General features: G+C 48.5%; 2 protein-coding genes across 2 annotated transcripts; one reads left to right on the forward strand and one right to left on the reverse strand.

The window, feature by feature from the left end:
* Window positions 1-273: 273 nt before the first annotated feature.
* LOC149464981 (uncharacterized) lies at window positions 274-6,361 on the reverse strand. The gene is made up of 5 exons (XM_089673782.1): window positions 6,257-6,361; window positions 5,724-5,858; window positions 5,434-5,637; window positions 4,926-5,169; window positions 274-3,904 (listed from the first exon to the last, which is right to left on the reverse strand). The coding sequence occupies exons 1-5, from the start codon at window positions 6,338-6,340 to the stop codon at window positions 2,760-2,762; spliced, it is 1,812 nt and encodes a 603-aa protein (XP_089529908.1). The 5' UTR covers window positions 6,341-6,361; the 3' UTR covers window positions 274-2,759.
* Window positions 6,362-17,312: 10,951 nt separating this feature from the next.
* LOC149464982 (uncharacterized) lies at window positions 17,313-25,992 on the forward strand. The gene is made up of 6 exons (XM_089673719.1): window positions 17,313-17,383; window positions 21,716-21,832; window positions 23,164-23,419; window positions 23,536-23,630; window positions 23,710-23,916; window positions 24,040-25,992. The coding sequence occupies exons 2-6, from the start codon at window positions 21,749-21,751 to the stop codon at window positions 24,190-24,192; spliced, it is 795 nt and encodes a 264-aa protein (XP_089529845.1). The 5' UTR covers window positions 17,313-17,383; window positions 21,716-21,748; the 3' UTR covers window positions 24,193-25,992.
* The last annotated feature ends 40 nt before the right edge of the window (window positions 25,993-26,032 follow it).

The raw sequence follows: 26,032 nt of genomic DNA on the forward strand, positions 1-26,032 counted from the left end.
GGGTTCTCTATGTTAGATGTGATGTGAAAGTGAGGAAGATGATCTTGTGGTTGGAGGTGGTGATGGTGTGGAGGAGGAATTACGGGAGGAATGATAGATGGGTCTATGGACTGATCATTGGAGTATACTACAGACGTCCTGAGGTCTATGAGAAGGGGGAGAGTCGGCTGTTCCAACAAGGTGATGGAAGAAACTAAAAACACGAATGTAGCCATAAGAATGATATGGAAACCTACAGTTTGCCTTACTTGTGATAGAAACTGAAAACAAGCATGGGAACCAAAAACATTTAATAACACAAATCCAAGGCACACGTTTATCAATCCTGATATAAAGCGTACATGATTGTTAAATATATATTTTCATATGGTTTATATTAAAAAAAAAATCGAAGATTTTTATTTTTATTATGTGAAGGTGAACGGTTACATCTGTGAATGTCATTTACCACCTTCAGCCAGCAGGTGTCACAACAATTGAACAGAACGGGTTAGTTTTGCTGTATAATCTGATCTCCCCTTCTCTTCATCCACAAGCAATATCTAGCTTCTCTCTCACCATGATGTCCTCCATGGAAGCTTCTGCTGAAGGTCAGGGGAGATCAGACTACACTGCTAGAGGGACCCAACCAGTAGTGACCCCCCCCCCCCTCCTTCTCTCTCACCATGATGTCCTCCATGGAAGCTTCTGCTGAAGGTCAGGGGAGATCAGACTACACTGCCAGAGGGACCCAACCAGCAGTGACCCCCCCCCCTCCTTCTCTCTCACCATGATGTTCTCCATGGAAGCTTCTGCTGAAGGTCAGGGAAGATCAGACTACACTGCCAGAGGGACCCAACCAGCAGTGACCCCCCCTCCTCTCTCACCATGATGTCCTCCATGAAAGCTTCTAATGAAGGTCAGGGGAGATCAGACTACACTGGTAGAGGGAACCAACCAGCAGTGACACCCCCCCTCCTTCTCTCTCACCATGATGTTCTCCATGGAAGCTTCTGCTGAAGGTCAAGGGAGATCAGACTCCTCCGCAAGAGGGACCCAACCAGCAGTGACCCTCACCCCCTTCCTTCTCTATGTGTCTGAGGTGTGGCATTTCCTGCACTTGAGACACTAATATGCCTTGAAGGTTTGTGTGGAATTTGTGATAACAGGAAATGATGGGTCCGCTTTGAAAAACATTTCCCGCACACAGGGCAGGAATATGGCTTCTCTCCTGTGTGGAATCTCAGATGTTCAAAAAGATTGTACATTAACAGAAAACATTTCCCGCACTCACGGCAGGAATATGACTTCTCCCCAGTGTGGAACCTCAGATGTTCATAAAGATTGTCCATTATTGGAAAACATTTCCCGCACTCAGGACAAGAACACAGATTCTCCCCTGTATAGAATCTTTTATAGTCATAAAGATTGCACATCCGTGGAAAACATTTCCCGCACTAAAAAATGAATATGGCTTTTCCCCAGTGGTGTTTTTTTTGTTGATACCAGTCCCGGCCCTCAGGGAAGGAACGACTTTTCCTGTCCATGCAGATTATCAGATGCACGGAAAACAAAACACTTCCCTCACTCAGCTTCTGATGTCCTCCATGGAAGCTTCTGCTGAAGGTCAGGGGAGATCAGACTACACTGCTAGAGGGACCCAACCAGCAGTGACCCTCCCCCTCCTTCTCTCTCACCATGATGTCCTCCATGGAAGCTTCTGCTGAAGGTCAGGGGAGATCAGACTACACTGCTAGAGGGACCCAACCAGCAGTGACCCTCCCCCTCCTCTCTCACCATGATGTCCTCCATGGAAGCTTCTGCTAAAGGTCAGGGGAGATCAGACTACACTGCTAGAGGGACCCAACCAGCAGTGACCCCCCCTTCTCTCTCACCATGATGTCCTCCATGGAAGCTTCTGCTGAAGATCAGACTACACTGCTAGAAGGACCCAACCAGCAGTGACCCCCATTCTCTCTCACCATGATGTTCTCCATGGAAGCTTCTGCTGAAGGTCAGGGGAGATCAGACTACACTGCTAGAGGGACCCAACCAGCAGTGACCCCCCCCCCTTCTCTCTCACCATGATGTCCTCCATGAAAGCTTCTGCTGAAGGTCAGGGAAGATCAGACTACACTGCTAGAGGGACCAAACCAGCAGTGCCCCCCCCCTTCCTATCTCACCATGATGTTCTCCATGGAAGCTTCTGCTGAAGGTCAGGGGAGATCAGACTACACCGCAAGAGGGACCCAACCAGCAGTGACCCCCCACCCCCTTCCTTCTCTATGTGTCTGAGGTGTGGCATTTCCTGCACTTGAGACACTAATATGCCTTGAAGGTTTGTGTGGAATTTGTGATAACAGGAAATGATGGGTCCGCTTTGAAAAACATTTCCCGCACACAGGGCAGGAATACGGCTTCTCTCCTGTGTGGAATCTCAGATGTTCAAAAAGATTATACATTAACAGAAAACATTTCCCGCACTCAAGGCAGGAATATGACTTATCCCCGGTGTGGAACCTCAGATGTTCATAAAGATTGTCCATTATTGGAAACCATTTCCCGCACTCAGGACAAGAATACAGATTCTCCCCTGTATAGAATATTTTATAGTCATAAAGATTGCACATCCATGGAAAACATTTCCCGCAATAAACAATGAATATGGCTTTTCCCCTGCGTTTTTTTTTTTTTATTGATACCAGTTCTGGCCCGCAGGGAAGGAACGACTTTTCCTGTCCATGCAGATTATCAGATGCACAGAAAACAAAACACTTTCCTCACTCAGCTTCTACCCTGTGTGAGCTCTTCATATGTTTGTTCAGCTGAGGTTTGTGTTTATAACATTTCCCGCACTCCGAGCAGGAATACGGCTTCTCCTCCGTGTGAGACCTCAGATGCACAGCAATGTGAGACTTGCGTAGAAAACGTTTCCCACACTTAGGGCAGGGATATGGCTTTTCCCCTGTGTGGGTCTTCTGATGCACATTCATTTGAGACTTATTTTTGAAACATTTCCCGCACTCAGAGCAGCAATGTGGCTTCATCCCTGTGTGAGATATTTGATGCCCAGCGAGATGAGACTTGCATTTAAAACGTAATCCGCAATCTGAGCACAAATACGGCTTCTCGCCTGTGTGGGACCTCTGATGCACATCGAGATGATACCTCCGGCTAAAACTTTTCCCGCACTCAGAGCAGGAAAATGGTCTCTCCCCCGTATGAGTTCTCTGATGATCAGTGAGATAAGACTTGCGTGAAAATTCTTTTCCACATTCAGAGCAGGAATAGAGCCTTTCCCCCGTGTGAAACATCTGATGTTGAGTGAGGTCTGATTTTATCACAAAACCTTTCCCGCACTCAGAACAGGAGAACGGTTTCTCCCCTGTGTGAGACCTCTGATGCACAGTGAGAGAAGACTGACGTACAAAACGTTTCCCGCACTCAGAGCAGGAATAAAGATCCTCCCCTGTGTGCCACATCTGATGTTCATAGAGTTTGTACTTGTGTGTAAAACGTTTCCCGCACTCAGGACAGGGAAACGGCCTCTCCCCTGTGTGAGTTCTCTGATGTTTGACCAGTTCTGATTTATAAAGAAAACATTTCCCGCACTCAGGACAGGAATTAATCATCTTCCCCGTGTGCAATCTCTTATGTACTGTAAGATGAGATTGCCAGAGAAAACATTTCCCGCACTCAGAACAGGGAAATGTCTTCTCCCCCTGAATCCTAGCCCCATCCGCCTCAGTACGAGGTTGCACAGATTCAGAGGGATTCCATGGTCTCTCCACACTGGGAAGTCCACCATTCATAGAGGAGCTCATTGTCTTTTCTCCGGCACAAGCTCCTGGGATGTCCTCATCTTCCATTTTACAACCTGGAGATAAAGTGAGACGATCCTTTGAGGGTTTCTCCATGGCGGGTCCTGGAAAAATAGAAAAACATCATCAATACATAGGAGAGGGTTAGTTCACTTCCATCAAGATTCCATCTGGATCAGGGAGATAGGAGGGAGCAGATGTTCTCTGTGGATGTCCCAACCAGCTGGGACTCTTCCCCTCTTCAAAGGGCCTTTGGTCCTCCCAGGTCACCTCTACATTTACACCACCTTGCCAGAGGAGCAGGAACCAATGGGGGCTGGGGGGGGGCGGTAACAGAGCAGAGATAAGAGAAGAATATATTCTGGTCACCTGTGCTGATCTCTGTAGGAGTGTCCTCCTCTATGAATGTCCTCCTCATTCCAGGCTCCTCCGTATATTGCTGATCATCCCTCACATACGTCTCTTCTACTTCACCCTCAACTTTCATGTTCATCAGATCTTCACCCTAAACCAACAGAATGGCAGAAAATAACATCTGTAACATAGAAGGATCTATGATGTGAGATCACATAGAACATCTCATCTTGTAGAGTCCACACATTGTCTCCACATGTCAGAGTGTTCCATCACTTTATGTTCCCGACCCTCAACTTCACCTACCTGATGATGGTGAGGGATGGTGTGACCTTCCTGTGTGGAATCCCAGGAATACAGAGGACGGGGACATTTCTCTGGTGGGTTCCCATGACTGGATCCATCTACCTGATGATGGTGAGGGATGGTGAGACCTTCCTGTGTGGAATCCCGGGAATACAGAGGACGGGGACATCTCTCTGGTGGGTTCCCATGACTGGATCCATCTGTAGGAAACACACACACTGACTGAATCCATTGTTTCTATGTGTTTATCAGATGATGGGGGATCTAGGTGGATCCTCCGTACTGCTCTCTCCTTTCCAATAAAGTCTCCTCTTACCCGGTGATGTGAGGGGCGGCTGATTGTCCATCATGACGTCCTTGTAGAGGTCCTTGTGTCCTTCTAAATACTTCCACTCCTCCATGGAGAAATAGACAGTGACACCCTGACACCTTATAGGAACCTGACACACACAATGATACAGTCACCATCCAGACACATCCCTTGTCTGTTACTGGAGAATGTCCCAGAATTCCCGGCACCGCTCACCTCTCCTGTCAGCAGCTCCATCATCTTCTTGGTGACTTCTAGAACCTTTTGTCTTGTAGGGATCAGGGATGGAGGTGGGGGGATGGTGATGGGATTCTGGATTCTCGAGGCTCTTGTGGTCATACGATGAGATCTCCTTCTGGTCTCATTGTCAGTAGATTTCTTCATGACTCCTGTACAGTTCTGTGTGATACAAAGATAAATCTCACTCTCCCATCATCCCTCACCTCTATGGTCAGCTCTAGATGTGTCCTCCAGGGATTGGCCGCAATGTTCCCAATTCAGCAAAGGACAGACATCTCCATCCAATGACGGGACTACAATGGGGTCGGATTTATAGCTCCTTCTAGAAGTCCTATAATAGAGTCACTAATGTTCTCCTAGTAAGGCTCACTGACCCACCAGAAGTTCCCCATGGATCAGATTTAACCCCTTCATTACACTCACCTCTCCAGTCAGCAGGTGGAGGATCTCCAGGGCGAGGTTCAATATCATCTCATTCCGGGGAATGTCCTTCCTTGTGATCTTCACAAAACTCGAGGTCTGCTGATTGTCCATCATGACGTCCTTGTAGAGGTCCTTGTGTCCTTCTAAATACTCCCACTCCTCCATGGAGAAATAGACAGTGACACCCTGACACCTTATAGGAACCTGACACACACAATGATACAGTCACCATCCAGACACATCTCTTGTCTGTTACTGGAGAATGTCCCAGAATTCCCGGCACCGCTCACCTCTCCTGTCAGCAGCTCCATCATCTTCTGGGTGACTTCTAGAATCTTCTGCATGTTGTGTCTCTCAGGGTTTAGGGAGTCACATGGAGGCACTGTGATGGTCATATGATCACCTGACTTCAGAGGAGGAAATCTCTGTATTGGGGAACCAATAGGAACATCATGTTAGACTCCCAGAATCCTCCTCACCACTCCGGTCAGGTCTGTGTTTTATTAATAGAGATGAGAGTGATGTCATGTGACCTCCCAGAATCCTCCTCACCTCTCCGGTCAGGTCTGTGTGATGTCATGTGACCGCCCAGAATCCTCCTCACCTCTCCGGTCAGGTCTGTGTTTTATTAATAGAGATGAAAGAGATGTCATGTGACCTCCCAGAATCCTCCTCACCTCTCCAGTCAGGTCTGTGTTTTATTAATAGATGTGAGAGTGATGTCATGTGACCTCCCAGAATCCTCCTCACCTCTCCGGTCAGGTCTGTGTTTTATTAATAGAGATGAGAGTGATGTCATGTGACCTCCCAGAATCCTCCTCACCTCTCCGGTCAGCAGGTAGATGATCTCCAGGGTGAGGTTTAGTATCCTCTCAGTCATGTGACTCCGGTCCTCCTCCATCCTCATTGGTCATGTGATCTATATAGGTTTCCTGTAGACCAATAATTGATGACAGAGAATGATCTGGACTGTACTGGTTGTACAATATTAGGATGGGAGTGTATGGGGGGGTCATTGTGAGGGTTGATGTTACTCTAAGCAATGCCCGGCTCTGTACTGTTGTCTGGAGTAGGAGATGCACTCAGTCCGCACCGGTCATTGTGTTCTCCTTTTCCTAGCCCCGGGGAGCCGGTATCCCTGTGGTATGTGTAAGACCCAGGGCCGGGACAAGGGGTGGGCAGGAGGGGCGGCTGCCCTGGGTGCAATGGTTTATTGTGAGGATGGGGGCACCCTGTGCGGAGTTCCTGACAGCGGCATCATCATCACTCCTGTCAGACCAGCACTGGAAGCAGCAAGGAGAGTGCTGGGAGGAGGTGCTGGTTGGGCTGGTCAATGTCCCCCCTTATCCTGCTGCTCAGTGCCCCCCCTTATCCTGCTGGTCACTGTTCTCCCTTACCTTGATGGTCAAAGCCCCCTTTATCCTGCAGCTGAGTACCCCCCTTTAACTTGATGAAGAATGCCCCCCCTTACACTGCTGGTGAGTATCTCTCCTTGTTGGTCAGTGCCCTCCTTGATGATGATTGCCACCCTCACCACATTGGTCAGCATCCCCCTTACCTTGCCAGTCAGTGCCCCCTGCATCCCCCTTACCTTGCCAGTCAGTGCCCCCTGCATCCCCCTTACCCTGCTAGACAGTGTCCCCCCTTTTCCTGCTGGTCAGTCCCCCCCCCCATCCTGCTGGTCAGTGCCCCCCCCTTATCCTGCTGGTCAGTGTCCCCCCTTATCCTGCTGGTCAGTGTTCCCCCCCTTATCCTGTGGATCAGTGTCCCCATTACTCTGCTGGACAGTGTCCCCCCTGATCCTGCTGGACAGTGCACCCCCCTTATCCTGCTGGACAGTGTCCCTCCTTACCTTGATGGTCAAAGCCCCTTCCTTATCCTACTGGTCAGTGCCCCCCTTTAGCTTGATGGCAAATGCCCCCCATTACTCTGCTGGTCAGTGTTCCAATTACCTTGCCAGTCAGTGTCCTCCATTACCTTGTTGGTCAGTGTCCCCCTTGATGATGAATGCCTTTCTTACCACAGTGGTCAGTAACCCCCCTTACCTTGCCAGTCATTGCCTGGTATGTGGTATGTTGTAGAGGGGCAGTCAGTGAGCGGTATGTAGTGGAGGGGCAGTCAGTGAGCGGTATGTAGTGGAGGGGCAGTCAGGGAGGGGTATGCAGTGGAGGGGCAGTCAGTGAGCGGCGTGTAGTGGAGGGGCAGTCAGGGAGCGGCGTGTAGTGGAGGGGCAGTCAGGGAGCGGCGTGTAGTGGAGGGGCAGTCAGGGAGCGGCGTGTAGTGGAGGGGCAGTCAGGGAGCGGCGTGTAGTGGAGGGGCAGTCAGGGAGCGGCGTGTAGTGGAGGGGCAGTCAGGGAGCGGCGTGTAGTGGAGGGGCAGTCAGGGAGCGGCGTGTAGTGGTGGGGCAGTCAGGGAGCGGCGTGTACTGGTGGGGCAGTCAGGGAGCGGCGTGTAGTGGTGGGGCAGTCAGGGAGCGGCGTGTAGTGGTGGGGCAGTCAGGGAGCGGCGTGTAGTGGTGGGGCAGTCAGGGAGCGGCGTGTAGTGGAGGGGCAGTCAGGGAGCGGTGTGTAGTGGTGGGGCAGTCACTCAGCGGTATGCAGTGGAGGGGCAGTCAGGGAGCGGTATGTAGTGGAGGCGCAGTCAGTGAGCGGTATGTAGTGGTGGGGCAGTTACTCAGCGGTATGTAGTGGTGGGGCAGTCACTCAGCGGTATGCAGTGGAGGGGCAGTCAGGGAGCGGTATGTAGTGGAGGCGCAGTCAGTGAGTGCTATGTAGTAGATGAAAATCCAAAATCTTGAGGAACTCTTCCAATGGGGACACGTGTTTTAGAGATGACTGACCAACACTGGCCATACACAACGTCCTGGTGGCCGCACTCACGTGGGGTTCAGTCTAGGATTATTTATTTCAGGTACTTCTATAATGCCATCAATTTACGCAGTTCTTTACATATATATTGTACATTCACATTAGTCCCCGTCCCCGAGGAGCGTACAATCTAAGGCCCTAACTCACATTCATACATACACATACTAGGGCCAATTAACCTAAAGCATGGCTTTGGAGTGTGGGAGGAAATCCACGCAGGCACAGGGAGAACATGCAAACTCCAGGCAGGTGGTCCGTGGTTAGGATTCAAACAAACGACCCGAGTACTGCCAGGCGGAAGTGCTAACCACTTAGCCATTGTGGTGCCCGACTCAAGCTGATCCATAGTGAGCAGGACGAGTAGAGATAGAGCACCTCTGTTACGGGGACTCAGATGGCAAAGAAGACCCGACAGATATTCGGACACTTTCCCCCCCTTCCAGTCCGGACGCTTTCCCCCCCCTTCCAGTCCGGACGCTTTCACCCCCTTCCTGTCCGGACGCTTTCACCCCCTTCCTGTCCAGGCCAATTTTCAGCTTTCAGCGCTATCACACTTTGAACGACAATTGTGCGGTCATGCGACACTGTACCCATATGACATTTTTTAGCATTTTTTGAGACTTTGCTATATAAACAAAAAAGTCCAAACATTTTGAAAAAAAAAAGTGTTTTTCTTATAAAATTTTGCAAATAAATAATATTTCTTCATAAATCTTGTAAAATGTATTCATCTATCTTTTTAGTAAAAAAAAACCCCCAAAAGTAGTTTATAACCAAAAATTATAATTTTTCAAAACATTTTTTACATTTATATTTAACTTTTTTATATTATTAATATTTTTTTAACATACCTTCACCCTAGCAGCACCAAAGTGACACTGTACTACTTGTGGGGGGATGAATATATATATTTTTTTTACACTGCTTGCTTTTCCACCCATAAAGGCTGTAAGAGGAATCATTTCTCCTTCTCTCTGGCTGCATTCCTGCAGCCATTGAGAAATACTGTGAGAGCTTTGATTGGTCACAGCTTGTCATATGGTACAAGGCTGTTGTGAATGGCCCTGTACCATGTGACCTCGGTGATCATTCACAGATTTCACACGTAGTAAGCAACGATGGCAGGAAGTGACATCATGCTTACTACTATTCATGTGATCACTGATTGGTCTATTCACATAGAGGTCCTGTACAGCATTCCGATCGGGAGGACACAGCGGGCACCGGATCATCTTGCCGCATGCTCCCAGGGTGCGTGCACAGGCAGGGAAGCGGGAGGACGTTTATAAACATCCACCCACTCTTGCACTGGTCCCGTCCAGCCATTTACGTACATGGGCCGGACAGAAAGTGGTTAAAGCACCCCCCCCCCAATATAAAATGATATAAAACATCAGTATACAGAGATACATTTTGAAGTAATTTGTTGCAAAACCGACATCTTCAAAAATGTAAAACCAAAAATTCTAAATATTTAAAATCAGATCTTATTACCTCCTCTGCTGCCACTTCCAGCAATGTCTCCTCTCTACTTCCTCCGCACTCCCCTCTCACCCCTTCCTCTTTATACCTGACATCACTTCTTGTCTGTCCCAGACATCCCTTCCTGTCTACCATAGAGACTTCCTGTCTGGGTAGAAGTGAGATCACCACTTTGTGGAGCCCACCAGGGGGCTAGAATCTTTCATCCATTATCATAGGTCTGTTCGGCAGACATGCAAAAGGTCAATGTTTCAAAGTACAGGTACCGTAGGTTTGCGTTCAGTAAGGCTGGATTTGCAATTGAGCGTTTTTGTGGCTCGAAGCTCCAAAAACGCTCAAACTTAAAAAAAAAAAATCCATTGTCCTCTATGGTGCTTGTTCACAACTGATCGCAAGGACAGGCTTCTTAGAGAACAATCGATTTTTTTTTTTACAGTTTGAGCGTTTTTGGAGCTTCGTGGTTTGACCTTCAAGCTACAAACCGCTCAAGTGTAAATCCAGGAAAAGAGGGAATGCTGCTGCGCTTTGGATTAAAGAAAACAAAAACAAAAAAAGAAACAAATATCAAGTGTAAATTCAGCCTGAGTGTAAACAATTTGGACACCGGATTCACACTAATGAGTTTCTCAGGGCTGCAGTTCCTCCATGCTCCAATAGGAGGTGATCTCGCTTCTATCCAGACAGGAAGTCTCTATGGTAGACAGGAAGTGATGTCAGCTACAGACAGGAAGTGCCTGTTGTCAGGCGATTCAGGAGGAGACATTGTTAGAACTGGCAGCAGAGGCGGTAATAAGGTATTATTTTATATTTGCATCCAGTAACCCTTCCTCCATTCTGTCATCAACATCATGACTACACCCAAATATATATAAAATTTTTTTTTTTTTAAATGTAATGAACATTAAAAAAAGATATAAATAAATAAATTTGTATTTTATATTATAATATATATATATATATATATTTATTTTTTTTTATTTAAATGTTCATTACCGATACTGTCACAGCTTTTTTATTTTATTTTGGAATTGTCGGTTCTTAATTACTTTTTTTAAAGACTTATCTCTCAATATTTCTGCATTTATTTCAGGTACTTCTACAGCGCCGTCGATTTACGCCGCACTTCACATGAACATTAAAACATTTTTTTTAAATGTAATGAACATTAAAAAAAAAAAATATATATATATATATATATATATATATATATATATATATATATATATACACACATCTCCAAAATGAAATTAAAAAAAGCTGTGACAGTATCGGTAATGAACATTTAAAAAAAAAATATATATATATATATATATATATGTATATATATTTTTTTTTTTTTTAAATGTTCATTACCGATACTGTCACAGCTTTTTTTATTTCATTTTGGAGATGTCGGTTCTTAATGACTTTTTTAAAGACTTATCTCTCAATATTTATTTCAGGTACTTATATAGCGCCGTCAATTTACGCAGTCCTATACATATATATTGTACATTCACATCAGTCCCCGCCCCCAAGGAGCGTACAATCTAAGGTCCCTAACTCACATTCATACATACACATAATAGGGCCAATTAACCTACTAGCATGGCTTTGGAGTATGGGAAACCCACGCAGACACAGGGAGAACATGCAAACTCCAGGCAGGTGGTGCTGTGGTTGGGATTCGAACCGACGACCCGAGTACTGCCAGGCGCAAGTGCTAACTACTTAGCCATTGTAGTGCCCGAACGTGCTCAAGCTGATCCCTAGTGAGCAGGACGAGTAGATATAGAGGACCTCTGTTATGGGGACTCAGATGGCAAAGAAGACTCAACAGATATTTGGATACTTCCACATCCCATCCAAAAGTGAAAAAAAAAGTTCAGGCATTAGATGAACTTTAACCACTTCATGTCCGGACACTTCCACCCCCTTCCAGTCCGGACACTTCCACCCCCCTTCCAGTCCGGACACTTCCACCCCCTTCCAGTCCGGTCACATCCACCCCCTTCCAGTCCGGACACTTCCACCCCCTTCCAGTCCGGACACTTCCACCCCCCTTCCAGTCCGGACACTTCCACCCCCTTCCAGTCCGGACACTTCCAACCCCCTTCCAGTCCGGACACTTCCACCCCCTTCCAGTCCGGTCACATCTACCCCTTTCCAGTCCGGACACTTTCACCCCCCTTCCAGTCTGGACACTTTCCCCACCTTCCAGTCCGGACACTTCCAACCTCTTCCAGTCAGGACACTTCCAACCTCTTCCAGTCAGGACACTTCCCCCCCTTCCAGTCCGGACGCTTCCACCCCCTTCCAGTCTGGACGCTTCCCCCCCCTTCCAGTCCGGACGCTTCCACCCCCTTCCAGTCCGGACGCTTTCACCCCCTTCCAGTCCGGACGCTTTCACGCCCCTTCCAGTTCGAACGCTTTCACCCCCCCTCCAGTCCGGACGCTTTCACCCCCCCTCCAGTCCGGACGCTTTCACCCCCTTCCAGTCCGGACGCTCCCTCCCCTCCAGTCCAGACCCTTTCACCCCCTTCCAGTCCGGACTCTTTCACCCCCTTTTAGTCTGGACGCTTCCCCCCCTCTTCCAGTCCAGACGCTTTCCCCCCCTTCCAGTCCGGACGCTTTCACCCCCTTCCAGTCTGGATGCTTTCACCCCCTTCCAATCCGGACGCTTTCACCCCCCTTCTAGTCCGGACGCTTTCACCCCCCTTCCAGTCCGGACGCTTTCACCCCCCTTTCAGTCCGGACGCTTTCACCCCCCTTCCAGTCCGGACTCTTTCACCCCCTTTTAGTCTGGACGCTTCCCCCCCTCTTCCAGTCCAGACGCTTTCCCCCCCTTCCAGTCCGGACGCTTTCACCCCCTTCCAGTCTGGACGCTTTCACCCCCTTCCAGTCCGAACGCTTTCACCCCCTTCCAGTCTGGACGCTTTCACCCCCTTCCAGTCTGGATGCTTTCACCCCCTTCCAGTCCGGACGCTTTCACCCCCCTTCTAGTCCAGACGCTTTCACCCCCCTTCCAGTCCGGACACTTTCACCCCCCTTCCAGTCCGGACGCTTTCACCCCCCCTCCAGTCCGGACTCTTTCACCCCCTTTTAGTCCGGACGCTTCCCCCCCCTTCCAGTCCAGACACTTTCCCCCCTTCCAGTCCAGACGCTCCACTAACAGGCACAGGGTGACTTACACATAGTGAGAACATGGAGAGCTGAGACAGGGGTCCCCCCACCCCCAAAAGTCACTCCCATCACATACAGGTGAAACTCGAAAAATGAGAATATGGTGCAAAAGTTCATTTATTTCAGTAATACAACTTAAAAGGTGAAACTAATATATGAGATAGACTCATTACATGCAAAGCAAGATAGTTCAAGCCGTGATTTGTCATCATTGTGATGATTATGGCTTACAGCTCATGAAAACCCCAAATCCACAATCTCAGAAAATGAGAATATTGTGAAAAGGTGCAATATTCTCGGCTCAGTGTCCCACTCTAATCAGCTAATTAAGCCATAACACCTGCAAAGGGTTCCTGAGCCTTTAAATGGTCTCTCAGTCTGGTTCAGTAGGAATCACAATCATGGGAAAGACTGCTGACCTGACACCATCATTGACACCCTCCATAAGGAGGGAAAGCCTCAAAAGGTAATTGCAAAAGAAGTTGGATGTTCCCAAAGTGCTGTATCAAAGCACATTAATAGAAAGTTATGTGGAAGGGAAAGGTGTGGAAGAAAAAGGTGCACAAGCAGCAGGGATGACCGCAGTCTGGAGAGGATTGTCAGGAAAAGGACATTCAAAAGTGTTGGGGACTTTCACAAGGAGTGGACTGAGGCTGGAGTCAGTGCATCAAGAGCCACCACACACAGACGGATCCTGGAAATGTTGTATTCCTCTTGTCAAGCCACTCCTGAACAACAAACAACGTCAGAAGCGTCTTACCTGGGCTAAAGAAAAACAGACCTGGTCTGTTGCTCAGTGGTCCAAAGTCCTCTTTTCTGATGAGAGCAACTTTTGCATCTCATTTGGAAACCAAGGACCCGGATTATGGAGGAAGAATGGAGAGGCACACACTGCAAGATGCTTGAAGTCCAGTGTGAAGTTTCCACAGTCTGTGTTGATTTGGGGAGCCATGTCATCTGCTGGCGTTGGTCCACTGTGCTTCATTAAGTCCAGGGTCTGATGGGGATGCTGACTTCATTTTCCAGCAGGACTTGGCACCTGCCCACACTGCCAAAAGCACCAAAACCTGGTTCAATGACCGTGGGATTACTATGCTTGATTGGCCAACAAACTCGCCTGACCTGAACCCCATAGAGAATCTATGGGGCATTGCCAGGAGAAAGATGACAGACATGAGACCGAACAATGCAGAAGTGCTGAAGGCCACTATTGAAGCCTCCTGGTCTTCCATAACACCTCAGCAGTACCACAGGCTGATAGCTTCCATGCCACGCCGCATTGAGGCAGTAATTGCTGCAAAAGGGGCCCAAACCAAGTACTGAGTACATATGCATGCTTCTACTTTTGAGAGGTCCGATATTGTTCTATGTACAATCCTTGTTTTATTGATTGCATGTAATGTTCTTATTTCCTGAGATTGTGGATTTGGGGTTTTCATGAGCTGTAAGCCATAATCATCACAATGATGACAAATCACGGCTTGCACTATCTTGCTTTGCATGTAATGAGTCTATCTCATATATTAGTTTCACCTTTTAAGTTGCTGCACTGAAATAAATGAACTTTTGCACCATATTCTCATTTTTCCAGTTTCACCTGTATGTCCCCTTTCGGCAGGAGACTAACGCAGGAGGAAACCCCAGACAGATGGACTCCAAAGTTAGTCTGTACTTCCAGTCCCCCAATGCCAGCACCCACACAGTAACCCATGCAAATTGTCCCACACAAAGCATTACTCACCCAGCCAACCTCTGCCTCTCTCGTAGAACATACCCACCACTAGGGAGAAGTACAGACTGGTCCTTCTCCCTGAAGTCTTCTCAGTCGCTGGAGAGAAGACAGGGTGGCTGGGCCGACTCCATCATGCGATGGGGGATCTGGGCCGGCTGCCCAGCATCCCTGGGGTATCCAGGTGGTGACTGTAGTTGCTAGGCAGAGGCCAGCGGCGCTCTGTCCTGTTGCCAGCACTTCTGCTGGGGACCCCACATCTGCTCCGGCTAACCGTAGGGGAGGGAGATCAGCTTCCTCCACTCCCAGACTGTGGATCTCCTGCTGGGATGACATTCCTCTGTCACTGTCCCCCTGGTGCACAGATCCTGGCTTGGGAGGGAAAACAGTTTCCTCCTCTCTGGCTGACTGTGGAGGAGAGAGGACAACAACCTCCTCTCCCTTCTCCCCCTGGGCCTCTGAAACTACCACAGGTGTGCGGCAGAGGTCCTGGACCCTCTGTCCGGTTGGTACTGGGCAGAGTTCAGTAATGTTTGGCCCTGTTGCCAGCTCTTCTGCTGGAGGCTCGCCGGCTGGTTCCTCTTAAGCAGAAAAGTCAGTAAAATCCCCAGTCTCTGGAATGGCTAAATGTCCAGGGCATGGACTGGTGGCCCTTGGGCCCAGTGCCAGCACTTTGGCAGGTGACTCATCACCCACAACAGTACAGTATGAACTCTATAGAAGTGAAAAGACAAGGACACATTTCCCTAAACAAACAGTGTAGAATGCCTGTCTACATACTAGCTGCTAAACATATATAGCTTTACCAAGGGCAGAATGGGAAGACCACTTAACAAGGGGAGAACAGGAAGAACACTTACCAAGGGGAGAACGGGAAGACCACTTACCAAGGAGAGAACGGGAAGACTACATACCAATGGGAGAACGGGAAGACCACTTACCAAGGGGAGAACGGGAAGACCACTTACCGAAGGGAGAACGGGAAGACCACTTAACGAGGGGAGAACGGAAAGACCACTTAACGAGGGGAGAATGGGAAGACCACTTACCGAGGGGAGAACGGGGAGACCACTTACCGAGGGGAGAACGGGGAGACTGCTTACCGAGGAGAGAACGGGGAGACCGCTTATCGAGGGGAGAACGGGGAGACCGCTTAACGAGGGGAGAACGGGAAGACCGCTTACCGAGGGGAGAACAGGAAGACCACTTACCAAGGGGATAAAACCAGAATAGAATGGGCAAAATGTTATCGCAAAGGACGGTTCGTCACAACTGCCACTGACATCCCTGGTGACACCAATACAGTGATCATTGACACGCCCATCAGATTGCCAGACAGAGAAGCATGATTGGTCACTCCAGAGAACACGTCTCCACTACTCTAGAGTCCAGTGGCGGCGTTCTTTACACCACGGCATCCGACGCTTTGCATTGCACTTGATGATGGAAGGCTTGGATGCAGCTACGCGGCCATGGAAACCCATTCCATGAAGCTCTCTATGCACTGTTGTGCTCATCTGAAGGCCACACCAAGTTTGGAGGTCTTTAGCTATTGACTCTACAGACAGTTGGTGACTTCTGTGCACTGTGCGCTTCAGCATGTGCTGACCCCACCCTGTCATGCGATGTGGCCTATCACTTGGTGGCTGAGTGGCTGTTGTTCCCAGTTGCTTCCACTTTGGTATAATCCCACTAACAGTTGAGCGTGGAATATTTAGTAGCCAGGAAATGTCACGGATGGACTTATTGCACAGGTGGCCACGGGACCACGCTTGGAGTCACTGAGCTCCTGAGAGCGACCCATTCTTTCACCAATGTTTGTAGAAGCAGTCTGCATGCCTAGGGGCTTGATTGTATACACCTGTGTCCATGGAGGGATTGGAACACCTTAATCACATGATATGGAGGGGATTGGAACACCTGAATCACATGATATGGAAGGGATTTAAACACATGAATCACATGATTGGGAGGGGATTGGAACACCTGAATCACATGATTTAGAGGGGATTGGAACAACTGAATCACATGATTGGGAGGGGATTGGAACACCTGAATCACATGATTGGGAGGGCGGGGACAATACTTTGGGCCGGTGGCTATGTTTAAGCAGTGAAATTACTGCTATTCCCACCCCTTTGCCTAAAATGGGTGAGGATTCCATGTGAGGTTACTGGTTTCTAGTGACACCATGGGTGCTATCGGGATGCTGTCATGTATAGAAGCAGTAGAAATACGAGTTCTATATTTGATTCTCAGCTCCCATCATACAGGTAAGGACAGCATAATGTTCTGCCATTCATCCCAACAGCCAAAGTTTAGTCTGAAACCAGGTTCATACTGAGCTCAGCCCGAGATACCAACTGCTACTGAAATAGTTCATTACTCCAAACTCTAGAACCCTTTGGAGGAGCCCTGGCTGAGAAAGGCTGGACTAGGCAGTCATATATTTCTGTCCCCCTTGGTGGGAGTGGAGGTGACCCCTCTATGAGGACATACAGTCCATACACACCCAGCACAAGGCCGGGGTCACACTACCAGATGGTTCTCGGGGCTGCAGTTCCCCTGAGCTCCACAAGGGGGTGATCTCACTTCTACCCAGACAGGAAGTCTCTATTGTAGACAGGAAGTGATGTCAGGGATAGACAGTAAGTGAGGTGAAATAGGGGGAAGTAGAGAGGAGACAAGGGTGGAAGTGGCAGCAGAGGAGGTAATAAGATCTGATTTTTTATTTACACCCAGTAACCCCCTCCCCCCCCCCTCCTGTCATGTCTGTCCTCTTCCTCCATTGCCACGGCCATCCCCTTCCTCCATCGTCATGGCTGCCATCTTCCTCCACCGTCACATCCATCCTCTTCCTCCATTGTCACGTCTGTCCTCTTCCTCCATCGTCACGACCGTCCCTTTCCTCCATTGTCACGACCGTCCCTTTTCTCCACTGTCACGTCCGTCCTCTTCCTCCACAGTCGCGTCCCTCCTCTTCCTCCACCGTCACGTCCGTCCTCTTCCTCCACCGTCACGTCCGTCCTCTTCCTCCACCGTCACGTCCGTCCTCTTCCTCCACCGTCACGTCCGTCCTCTTCCTCCACCGTCACGTCCGTCCCCTTCCTCCATCTTCACGTCCGTCCTCTTCCTCCACCGTCACGTCCGTCCTCTTCCTCCACCGTCACGTCCGTCCTCTTCTTCCACCGTCACGTCCGTCCTCTTCTTCCACCGTCACCTCCGTCCTCTTCCTCCATCGTCACGTCCGTCCTCTTCCTCCATCGTCACGTCTGTCCTCTTCCTCAGTCACTGTGACGTCTTTTATCTCCAGCAGATGATGATACACACATATATAGTGTGGGAACCCAGATTAACCCCTTCAGGGGCAGAACATTCCCCCACTTCCGGGGCCGGAACATTCTCCTCATTGTGGAGATACATTCTAGTAATATGGTCCTCTAACAAGCAGCACTGACAATAAACAGACAAGACAAGGACCATCCTGACCATACATTATTATTATTAATATACAGGATTTATATAGCACCAACAGTTTGCTCAGCCCTTTACAATATTACGGGACACAATACAGTTCAATACAAGAGGGTTAGGAGGGCCCTGCTAATTGGAGCTTACAATCTAGGAGGGAGGGGCTAGTGGTACAAAAGGTAATAACTGTAGGGGATGGACTGGTAGGAGGAGTAGAAGATTCCATTATTAGCTGAGGGTGGGATAGGCTTCCTGAAGAGATCGTTTTTCAGAGATCGCCTAAAAGTGGGCAGAGTAGGCAATAGTCTGATCAGTTGGGGTAGAGAGTTCCAGAGGATGGGGAAGCTCCGGAGAAGTCCTGGAGACGAGCATGGGAGGAGGAGACAAGGGAGCGAGAGATCAGGAGGTCGGGCGAGGAGTGGAGAGGACAGTTTGGATGATATTTGGAGACAAGATTGGTGATGTCATTTGAGGGCGGAGTTATACATGGCTTTATATGTTATTGTTAATTTTTATAATTTTATTTGTTGGGCAATGGGAAGCCAGTGGAGGACACTGAAAGGAGGCCAGTGGAGGGATTGGCAGAGGGGGGTGGAGGACACTGAATGGAAGCCAGTGCAGGGATTGGCAGAGAGGGGTGGAGGACACTGAATGGAGGCCAGTGGAGGGATTGGCAGAGAGGGGTGGAGGACACTGAATGGAGGCCAATGGAGGCATTGGCCGAGAGGGGTGGAGGACACCGAACTGAAGCCAGTGCAGGGATTGGCAGAGAGGGGTGGAAGACACTGAAAGGAGGCCAGTGGAGGGATTGGCAGAGAAGGGTGGAGGGATTGGCAGAGAAGGGTGGAGGGATTGGCAGAGAAGGGTGGAGGACACTGAATGGAAGCCAGTGCAGGGATTGGCAGAGAGGGGTGGAGGACACTGAATGGAGGCCAGTGGAGGGATTGGCAGAGAGGGGTGGAGGACACTGAATGGAGGTCAGTGGAGGGATTGGCAGAGATGGCTGGAGGACACTGAGTGGAAGCCAGTGGAGGGATTGGCAGAGAGGGGTGGAGGACACTGAGTGGAGGCCAGTGGAGGGATTGGCAGAGAGGGGTGGCAGATACAGAACGGTTAGTGAGGTGGATGAGTCTGGCAGCAGCATTCATGATAGACTGAAGAGAGGATAGCCTGCGATGAGGTCAGCCAATGAGGAGGGAGTTAGAATAGTCAGGGCAAGAGATATAATAAGGGAGTGAATAAGTTGCTTAATGGTTTCTGAGGTTAAGAACGGGCGTATCTTGGAGTTGTTGCAGAGGTCGGAGATGTTGCGGAGGTGAAGTCTACAAGATTTGGACAGCGATTGGATTTGGGGCTGAAAGGACAGATGGGATTCTAGGATCACACCTAGTACGCTGGCATGAGGGGAGGGAATGATGATTGTGTTATTGATCTTGATGGAGAAGTCGGGGTGGGGGGGGGGGGGCACGGGCTGGAGGTAATACTAAGAGCTCAGTTTTGGAAAGATTGAGGAAGTGGAGTGACATCCATGCCGATATGTCACTTAGTAGGTTAGTAATGTGAGAGGAGACTGAAGGGGTGAGGTGAGGAGGAGACTGAAGGGGAGAGGTGAGGAGGAGTCTGAAGTGGGGAGGTGAGGAGGAGTCTGAAGGGGCGAGGTGAGGAGGAGACTGAAGGGGCGAGGTGAGGAGGAGACTGAAGGGGCGAGGTGAGGAGGAGACTGAAGGTGCGAGGTGAGGAGGAGTCTGAAGGGGCGAGGCGAGGAGGAGTCTGAAGGGGCGAGGCGAGGAGGAGTCTGAAGGGGCGAGGCGAGGAGGAGACTGAAGGGGCGAGGTGGAGCCGTCTGAAGGGGCGAGGCGAGGAGGAGTCTGAAGGGGCGAGGCGAGGAGGAGTCTGAAGGGGCGAGGCGAGGAGGAGACTGAAGGGGCGAGGTGAGGAGGAGACTGAAGGGGTGAGGTGAGAAGAAGACTGAAGGGAGTTTTTTGAGGAGGAGGGGATGGTCAGTATCAAAAGCCGCGGAGAGGTCAAGTAGTTAGAGTATGCAGTAGTGGCCATTGGTTGGGATTAGTATGGAGTAGTGGCCATTGGTTGGGATGAGTACAGAGTAGTGGCCATTGGTCGGGATGAGTACGGAGTAGTGGCCATTGGTCGGGATGAGTACGGAGCAGCGGCCATTGGTTGGGATGAGTACGGAGCAGCGGCCATTGGTTGGGATGAGTACGGAGCAGCGGCCATTGGTTGGGATGAGTACGGAGCAGCGGCCATTGGTTGGGATGAGTACGGAGCAGCGGCCATTGGTTGGGATGAGTACGGAGCAGCGGCCATTGGTTGGGATGAGTACGGAGTAGCGGCCATTGGTTGGGATGAGTACGGAGTAGCGACCATTTGTTGGGATGAATACGGAGTAGCGGCCATTGGTTGGGATGAGTACGAAATAGCGGCCATTGGTTGGGATGAGTACGGAGTAGCGACCATTTGTTGGGATGAGTACGGAGTAGCGACCATTTGTTGGGATGAGTACGGAGTATCGGCCATTGGTTGGGATGAGTACGGAGTAGCGACCATTTGTTGGGATGAGTACGGAGTAGCGGCCATTGGTTGGGATGAGTACGGAGTAGCGACCATTTGTTGGGATGAGTACGGAGTAGTGGCCATTGGTTGGGATGAGTACGGAGTAGTGGCCATCGGTTGGGATGAGTATGGAGTAGTGGCCATCGGTTGGGATGAGTACGGAATAGTGGCCATTGGTTGGGATGAGTATGGAGTTAGTAGCCATTGGTTTTAGCAGTTAGTAGATCATTAGTGAGGTTTAGTAGGGCGGTGTCAGTGGAGTGTAGTGAGTGAAAGCCAGACTGTAAAGGGTCAAGAAGGTCATTGTCGGTGAGGTGGGAGCTCAGGTGATTGTAGACTCAGCGTTCTAGGAGTTTAGAGGTAAATGGCAGCAGGGAGATGGGTCTAAGATTGTTCAGGTCGGTGGGATCCAGGGAGGGCTTGTTAAGTATGGGAGTGACGTGCGCATGCTTTAGAGGGGAGGGGAAGGCACCAGTAGAGAGGGAGAGATTGGGGAGGGAGGGTGCATAGGAGGGAAGAAGAGGGTGACCATAGTAGTAGTGAGGACAATGACCATCCTGACCATACATGGCCTACAAAGGGCAGTTATTACCACAGGCAGCCAATGGGCAATCATTACAATATGCAGCCAACACAATGATGGAGTGCAGGGGTCAGGAGTCCCTTACATTGCTGGTCAGGAGGAAGAAGATATTCCCCAGCCTTCCATGACGAATATGTTCCATCACTGGTGTCAAAGGGAGGAAAATACTGAGGGATGTGAAAGAAGTAGGAGAATGGAAAGGCTTTGAAGGGAAATGGATATCTGGCTAATTCTAGGAGACCCTTAGGGGGTACTGGAGTTGAAGGGCTGGACTAAACAGTCCAAACTAAATGAGTTCCCATGGGGGAAAGTAATTGTTAATTGTACAGCAAGCTTCCTATTTCCCCCCCCCCCATCCACATCCTACCATTGTGTGACCTATACCATACAAATCATTCTTACTGTCATTTCCCAAAGTTATCCGTCTACAAGGAGACCTGTATAGACCAAATGAGGATGGAGGAGGACCGGAGTCACATGACTGAGAGGATACTAAACCTCACCCTGAAGATCATCTACCTGCTGACCGGAGAGGTGAGGAGGATTCTGGGAGGTCACATGACATCACTCTCACCTCTATTAATAAAACACAGACCTGACCGGAGAGGTGAGGAGGATTCTGGGAGGCCACATGACATCACTCTCACCTCTATCAAAACACAGACCTGACCGGAGAGGTGAGGGGGATTCTGGGAGGTCACATGACATCACTCTCACGTCTATTAATAAAACACAGACCTGACCGGTGAGGTGAGGGGGATTCTGGGAGGTCACATGACACCACTCTCATCTCTATTAACCACTTCCTGTCCGGACACTTTTACCCCCTTCCTGTCCAGGGCAATTTTCAGCTTTCAGCGCTATCACACTTTGAATGACAATTGCGCGGTCATGCAATACTGTACCCATATGAATTTTTTACCATTTTTTTGAGACAGATAAAGCTTTATTTTGGTGGTATTTATTCACCGCTGGGATTTTTATTTTTTTTACTATGTAAATGAAAAAGTCCAAAAATTTTGAAAAAAAGTGTTTTTTTTTAATAAAATTTTGCAAATAAATAATATTTCATCCTAAATCTTGGCCAAAATTTATTCCGTTATTTTTTTAGTAAAAAAAAAAAATCCAAATTAGTTTATAACCAAACATTATAATTTTTAAACATTTTTTTTTACATTTTTATTTTATTTTTTTTAATACTATTTTTTATTTTTATTTTTTATTTTTACATACTGTCACCCTAGCAGTACAGTGTCACCATGGTGACACTGTACTACTTGTGGGGGGTGATGAAGATTTTTTTTTTTTTTTTTTTACACTGATTGCTTTTACACCCATATAGGATGTAAAAGCAATCATTTCTCTTTCTCTCTGTCTGCATTCTTGCAGTCATTGATAACTACTGAGTGAGCTGTGATTGGTCACAGCTTGTCACATGGTACAAGGCTGTTGTGAATAGCCTTGTACCATGTGACCTCTGTGATCATTCACAGATTTCACACGTAGTAAGCAATGATGTCACAAGTGACATCTTGCTTACTACTTTGCATGTGATCACTGATTCGCCAATCAGTGATCACATGACCGGGACCTCGTACAGAGGTCCCGTCCGACGATCGGTGTTTCACTGTGTCCGGAGGACACAGCGGACACCGAATCGCGGTGGTGCGCGCTCCTAGGGAGCGCGCACAGCTAGAAAAGGCGGGTGCCGTTTAGGAACGGCAACCCGACCTTGGACTGCCACCGCCCTGCCGTTTATAAACAGCAGGCGGACGGCAAGAGGTTAATAAAACACAGACCTGACCTGAGAGGTGAGGAGGATTCTGGGAATGTTGTATGACGTCACTATTGGTGTTTTGATATAGAGTTTGCCTCCTGTGAAGTTTGGTGACCGTGTGACCATCGAAGTGCCTCGACCTCACTCACTGACTCCTGAGAGACACAACATGCAGAAGATTCTAGAAGTCACCAAGAAGATTATTGAGCTGCTGAAGGGAGAAGTGAATGGGGCTGGGAATTCTGGAACCATATCTACTAAGGAGGAGGGGAGGTATTTAGAAGGACACAAGGACCTCTACAAGGACGTCATGATGGACAATCAGCCGCCCCTCACATCACCGGGTAAGAGGAGACTTTATTGGAAAGGAGAGAGCAGTACGGAGGATCCACCTAGATCCCCCATCATCTGATAAACACATAGAAACAATGGATTCAGTCAGTGTGTGTGTTTCCTACAGATGGATCCAGTCATGGGAACCCACCAGAGAGATGTCCCCGTCCTCTGTATTCCCAGGTTTCCACACAGGAAGATGTCACCATCCCTCACCATCAGGTAGGTGAGGAACAATCACTGGTAGTTATGATTTATACACAGCATGTTTGTTACAATGAATGTTTTATTATATATTCAGAGTGGAATCCTCGGGGATGATAATATTGTTGTTAAAGAAGAGTATAAAGAGGAGGATGAGGAGTATGGAGTGATGGAGGAGTTTTCAGAAGGACACAAAGATATGATGGAGCCACCTAATACCAGGAACCCACCAGAGAGATGTCCCCATCCTCTGTATTCCTGGGATTCCACACAGGAAGGTCACACCATCCCTCACCATTACAAGGTTGGTGGGATGGAGAATCTAGAACATGGACTCATGGAGACGATGTGCGGATTTTCTGTGTGATGTCACAATATTAATGCTTATATCTTACAGATGATATTTTCTCTCCTTCTCTTGGTTTAGGGTGAAGATCTGACAGATATAAAAGTTGAGGTGAAATCAGAAGAAGAAGAGGCGTATGTGAGGGATGATCAGCAGTCTATGGAGGAGGATGGAATAACGGGGACATTTATAGAGGAGGACACTCCTACAGAGATCAGCACAGGTGGGTCATGAACACTAAATCCATTCTTCCACCCATACTGCTCACTGATTGGTGCAGAGTAGGGCGGGGTGATATCACTTTCCTGAGCTGTGTTCCCCGTCCTGTATTCCCGAATTCCTCTTGAATAATCTTCCTTCTCTGTGCTGCAGACACAATTTATGTCTCTAGACTGGATTTATGGAGATTCTGGGGATCATCCGGCAGCAAAATGTGGATTTCCACCATAAGCATGGCTCAGCCTAGACACCCGGGGCATGTGTGTGAGGTCTCCTGCCCCATCCCGGGTATAGTAGGATCTCTATCAGAACAATTCCCCCGGGGTCACTTGCTCTGTCTTCTGGCTGTGCCGGGTGGAGGGATATATCTGTATAGTCTCAGACCCAAGTCACTGAGTGCAGTCTCAGGAGATGGGAGGCAGCGGGGTGGGACCTCTGCAACTTGACTTAGTTAATTAAATATTTAAGCCACCACTGATTACTGACCCCTGCACTATATACTCCATGTTGTACATTACATACTCCTGACCCCTGCACTATATACTCCATGTTGTACACTACATACTCCTGACCCCTGCACTATATACTCTTTGTTTGTACATTACATACTCCTGCCCCCTGCACTATATACTCTTTGTTTATACATTACATACTCATGCCCCCTGCACTATATACTCCATGTTGTACATTACATACTCCTAATCCCTGCACTCTATACACTATGTTGTACATTACATACTCCTGATCCCTGCACTATATACTGTGTGTTGTACATTACATACTCCTGACCTCTGCACTATATACTCTGTGTTGTACATTACATACTCCTGACCCCTGCACTATATACTCCATGTTGTACACTGCATACTCCTGACCCCTGCACTATATACTCTTTGTTTGTACATTACATACTCCTGTCCCCTGCACTATATACTCTTTGTTTGTACATTACATACTCCTGACCCCTGCACTATATACTCTGTGTTGTACATTACATACTCGTGACCCCTGCACTATATACTCTGTGTTGTACATTACATACTCCTGACCCCTGCACTGTATACTCTATTGTACATTACATAATCCTGATCCCTGCACTATATACTGTGTGTTGTACATTACATACTCCTGACCTCTGCACTATATACTCTATGTTGTACATTACATACTCCTGACCCCTGCACTATATACTCCATGTTGTACATTATATACTCCTGACCCCTGCACTATATACTCTTTGTTTGTACATTACATACTCCTGTCCCCTGCACTATATACTCTTTGTTTGTACATTACATACTCCTGACCCCTGCACTATATACTCTGTGTTGTACATTACATACTCGTGACCCCTGCACTATATACTCTGTGTTGTACATTACATACTCCTGACCCCTGCACTGTATACTCTATTGTACATTACATAATCCTGATCCCTGCACTATATACTGTGTGTTGTACATTACATACTCCTGACCTCTGCACTATATACTCTATGTTGTACATTACATACTCCTGACCCCTGCACTATATAATGTGTGTTGTACATTCAATACTCCTGACTTCTGCTGTCCCCCCACTCTTATATATATATATATATACACATAATATGTCTTCTCCTCTGTTCTCCCCATTTCCTACCAGCTGGACATTTTATATCGGATGATGTGATTGGAGCACAGACTGTTACATGGTGATGATAATGTGATCACATCCTCCAACCAGAAAGTGATTATGGGGGAGGAGCCAATTCCCCAATGATGGTGGTCTTCAGGGTGGGGGAGGAGCCAATACCCCAATGATGGTGGTCTTCAGGATGGGGGAGGAGCCAAGACCCCAATGATGGTGGTCTTCA

The sequence above is a fragment of the Staurois parvus genome, unplaced genomic scaffold (assembly GCF_062004578.1).
Source record: "Staurois parvus isolate SC_StPar_1 unplaced genomic scaffold, SC_StPar_1.0 ptg000144l, whole genome shotgun sequence".
In the NCBI taxonomy this organism is placed as follows: domain Eukaryota; kingdom Metazoa; phylum Chordata; class Amphibia; order Anura; family Ranidae; genus Staurois; species Staurois parvus.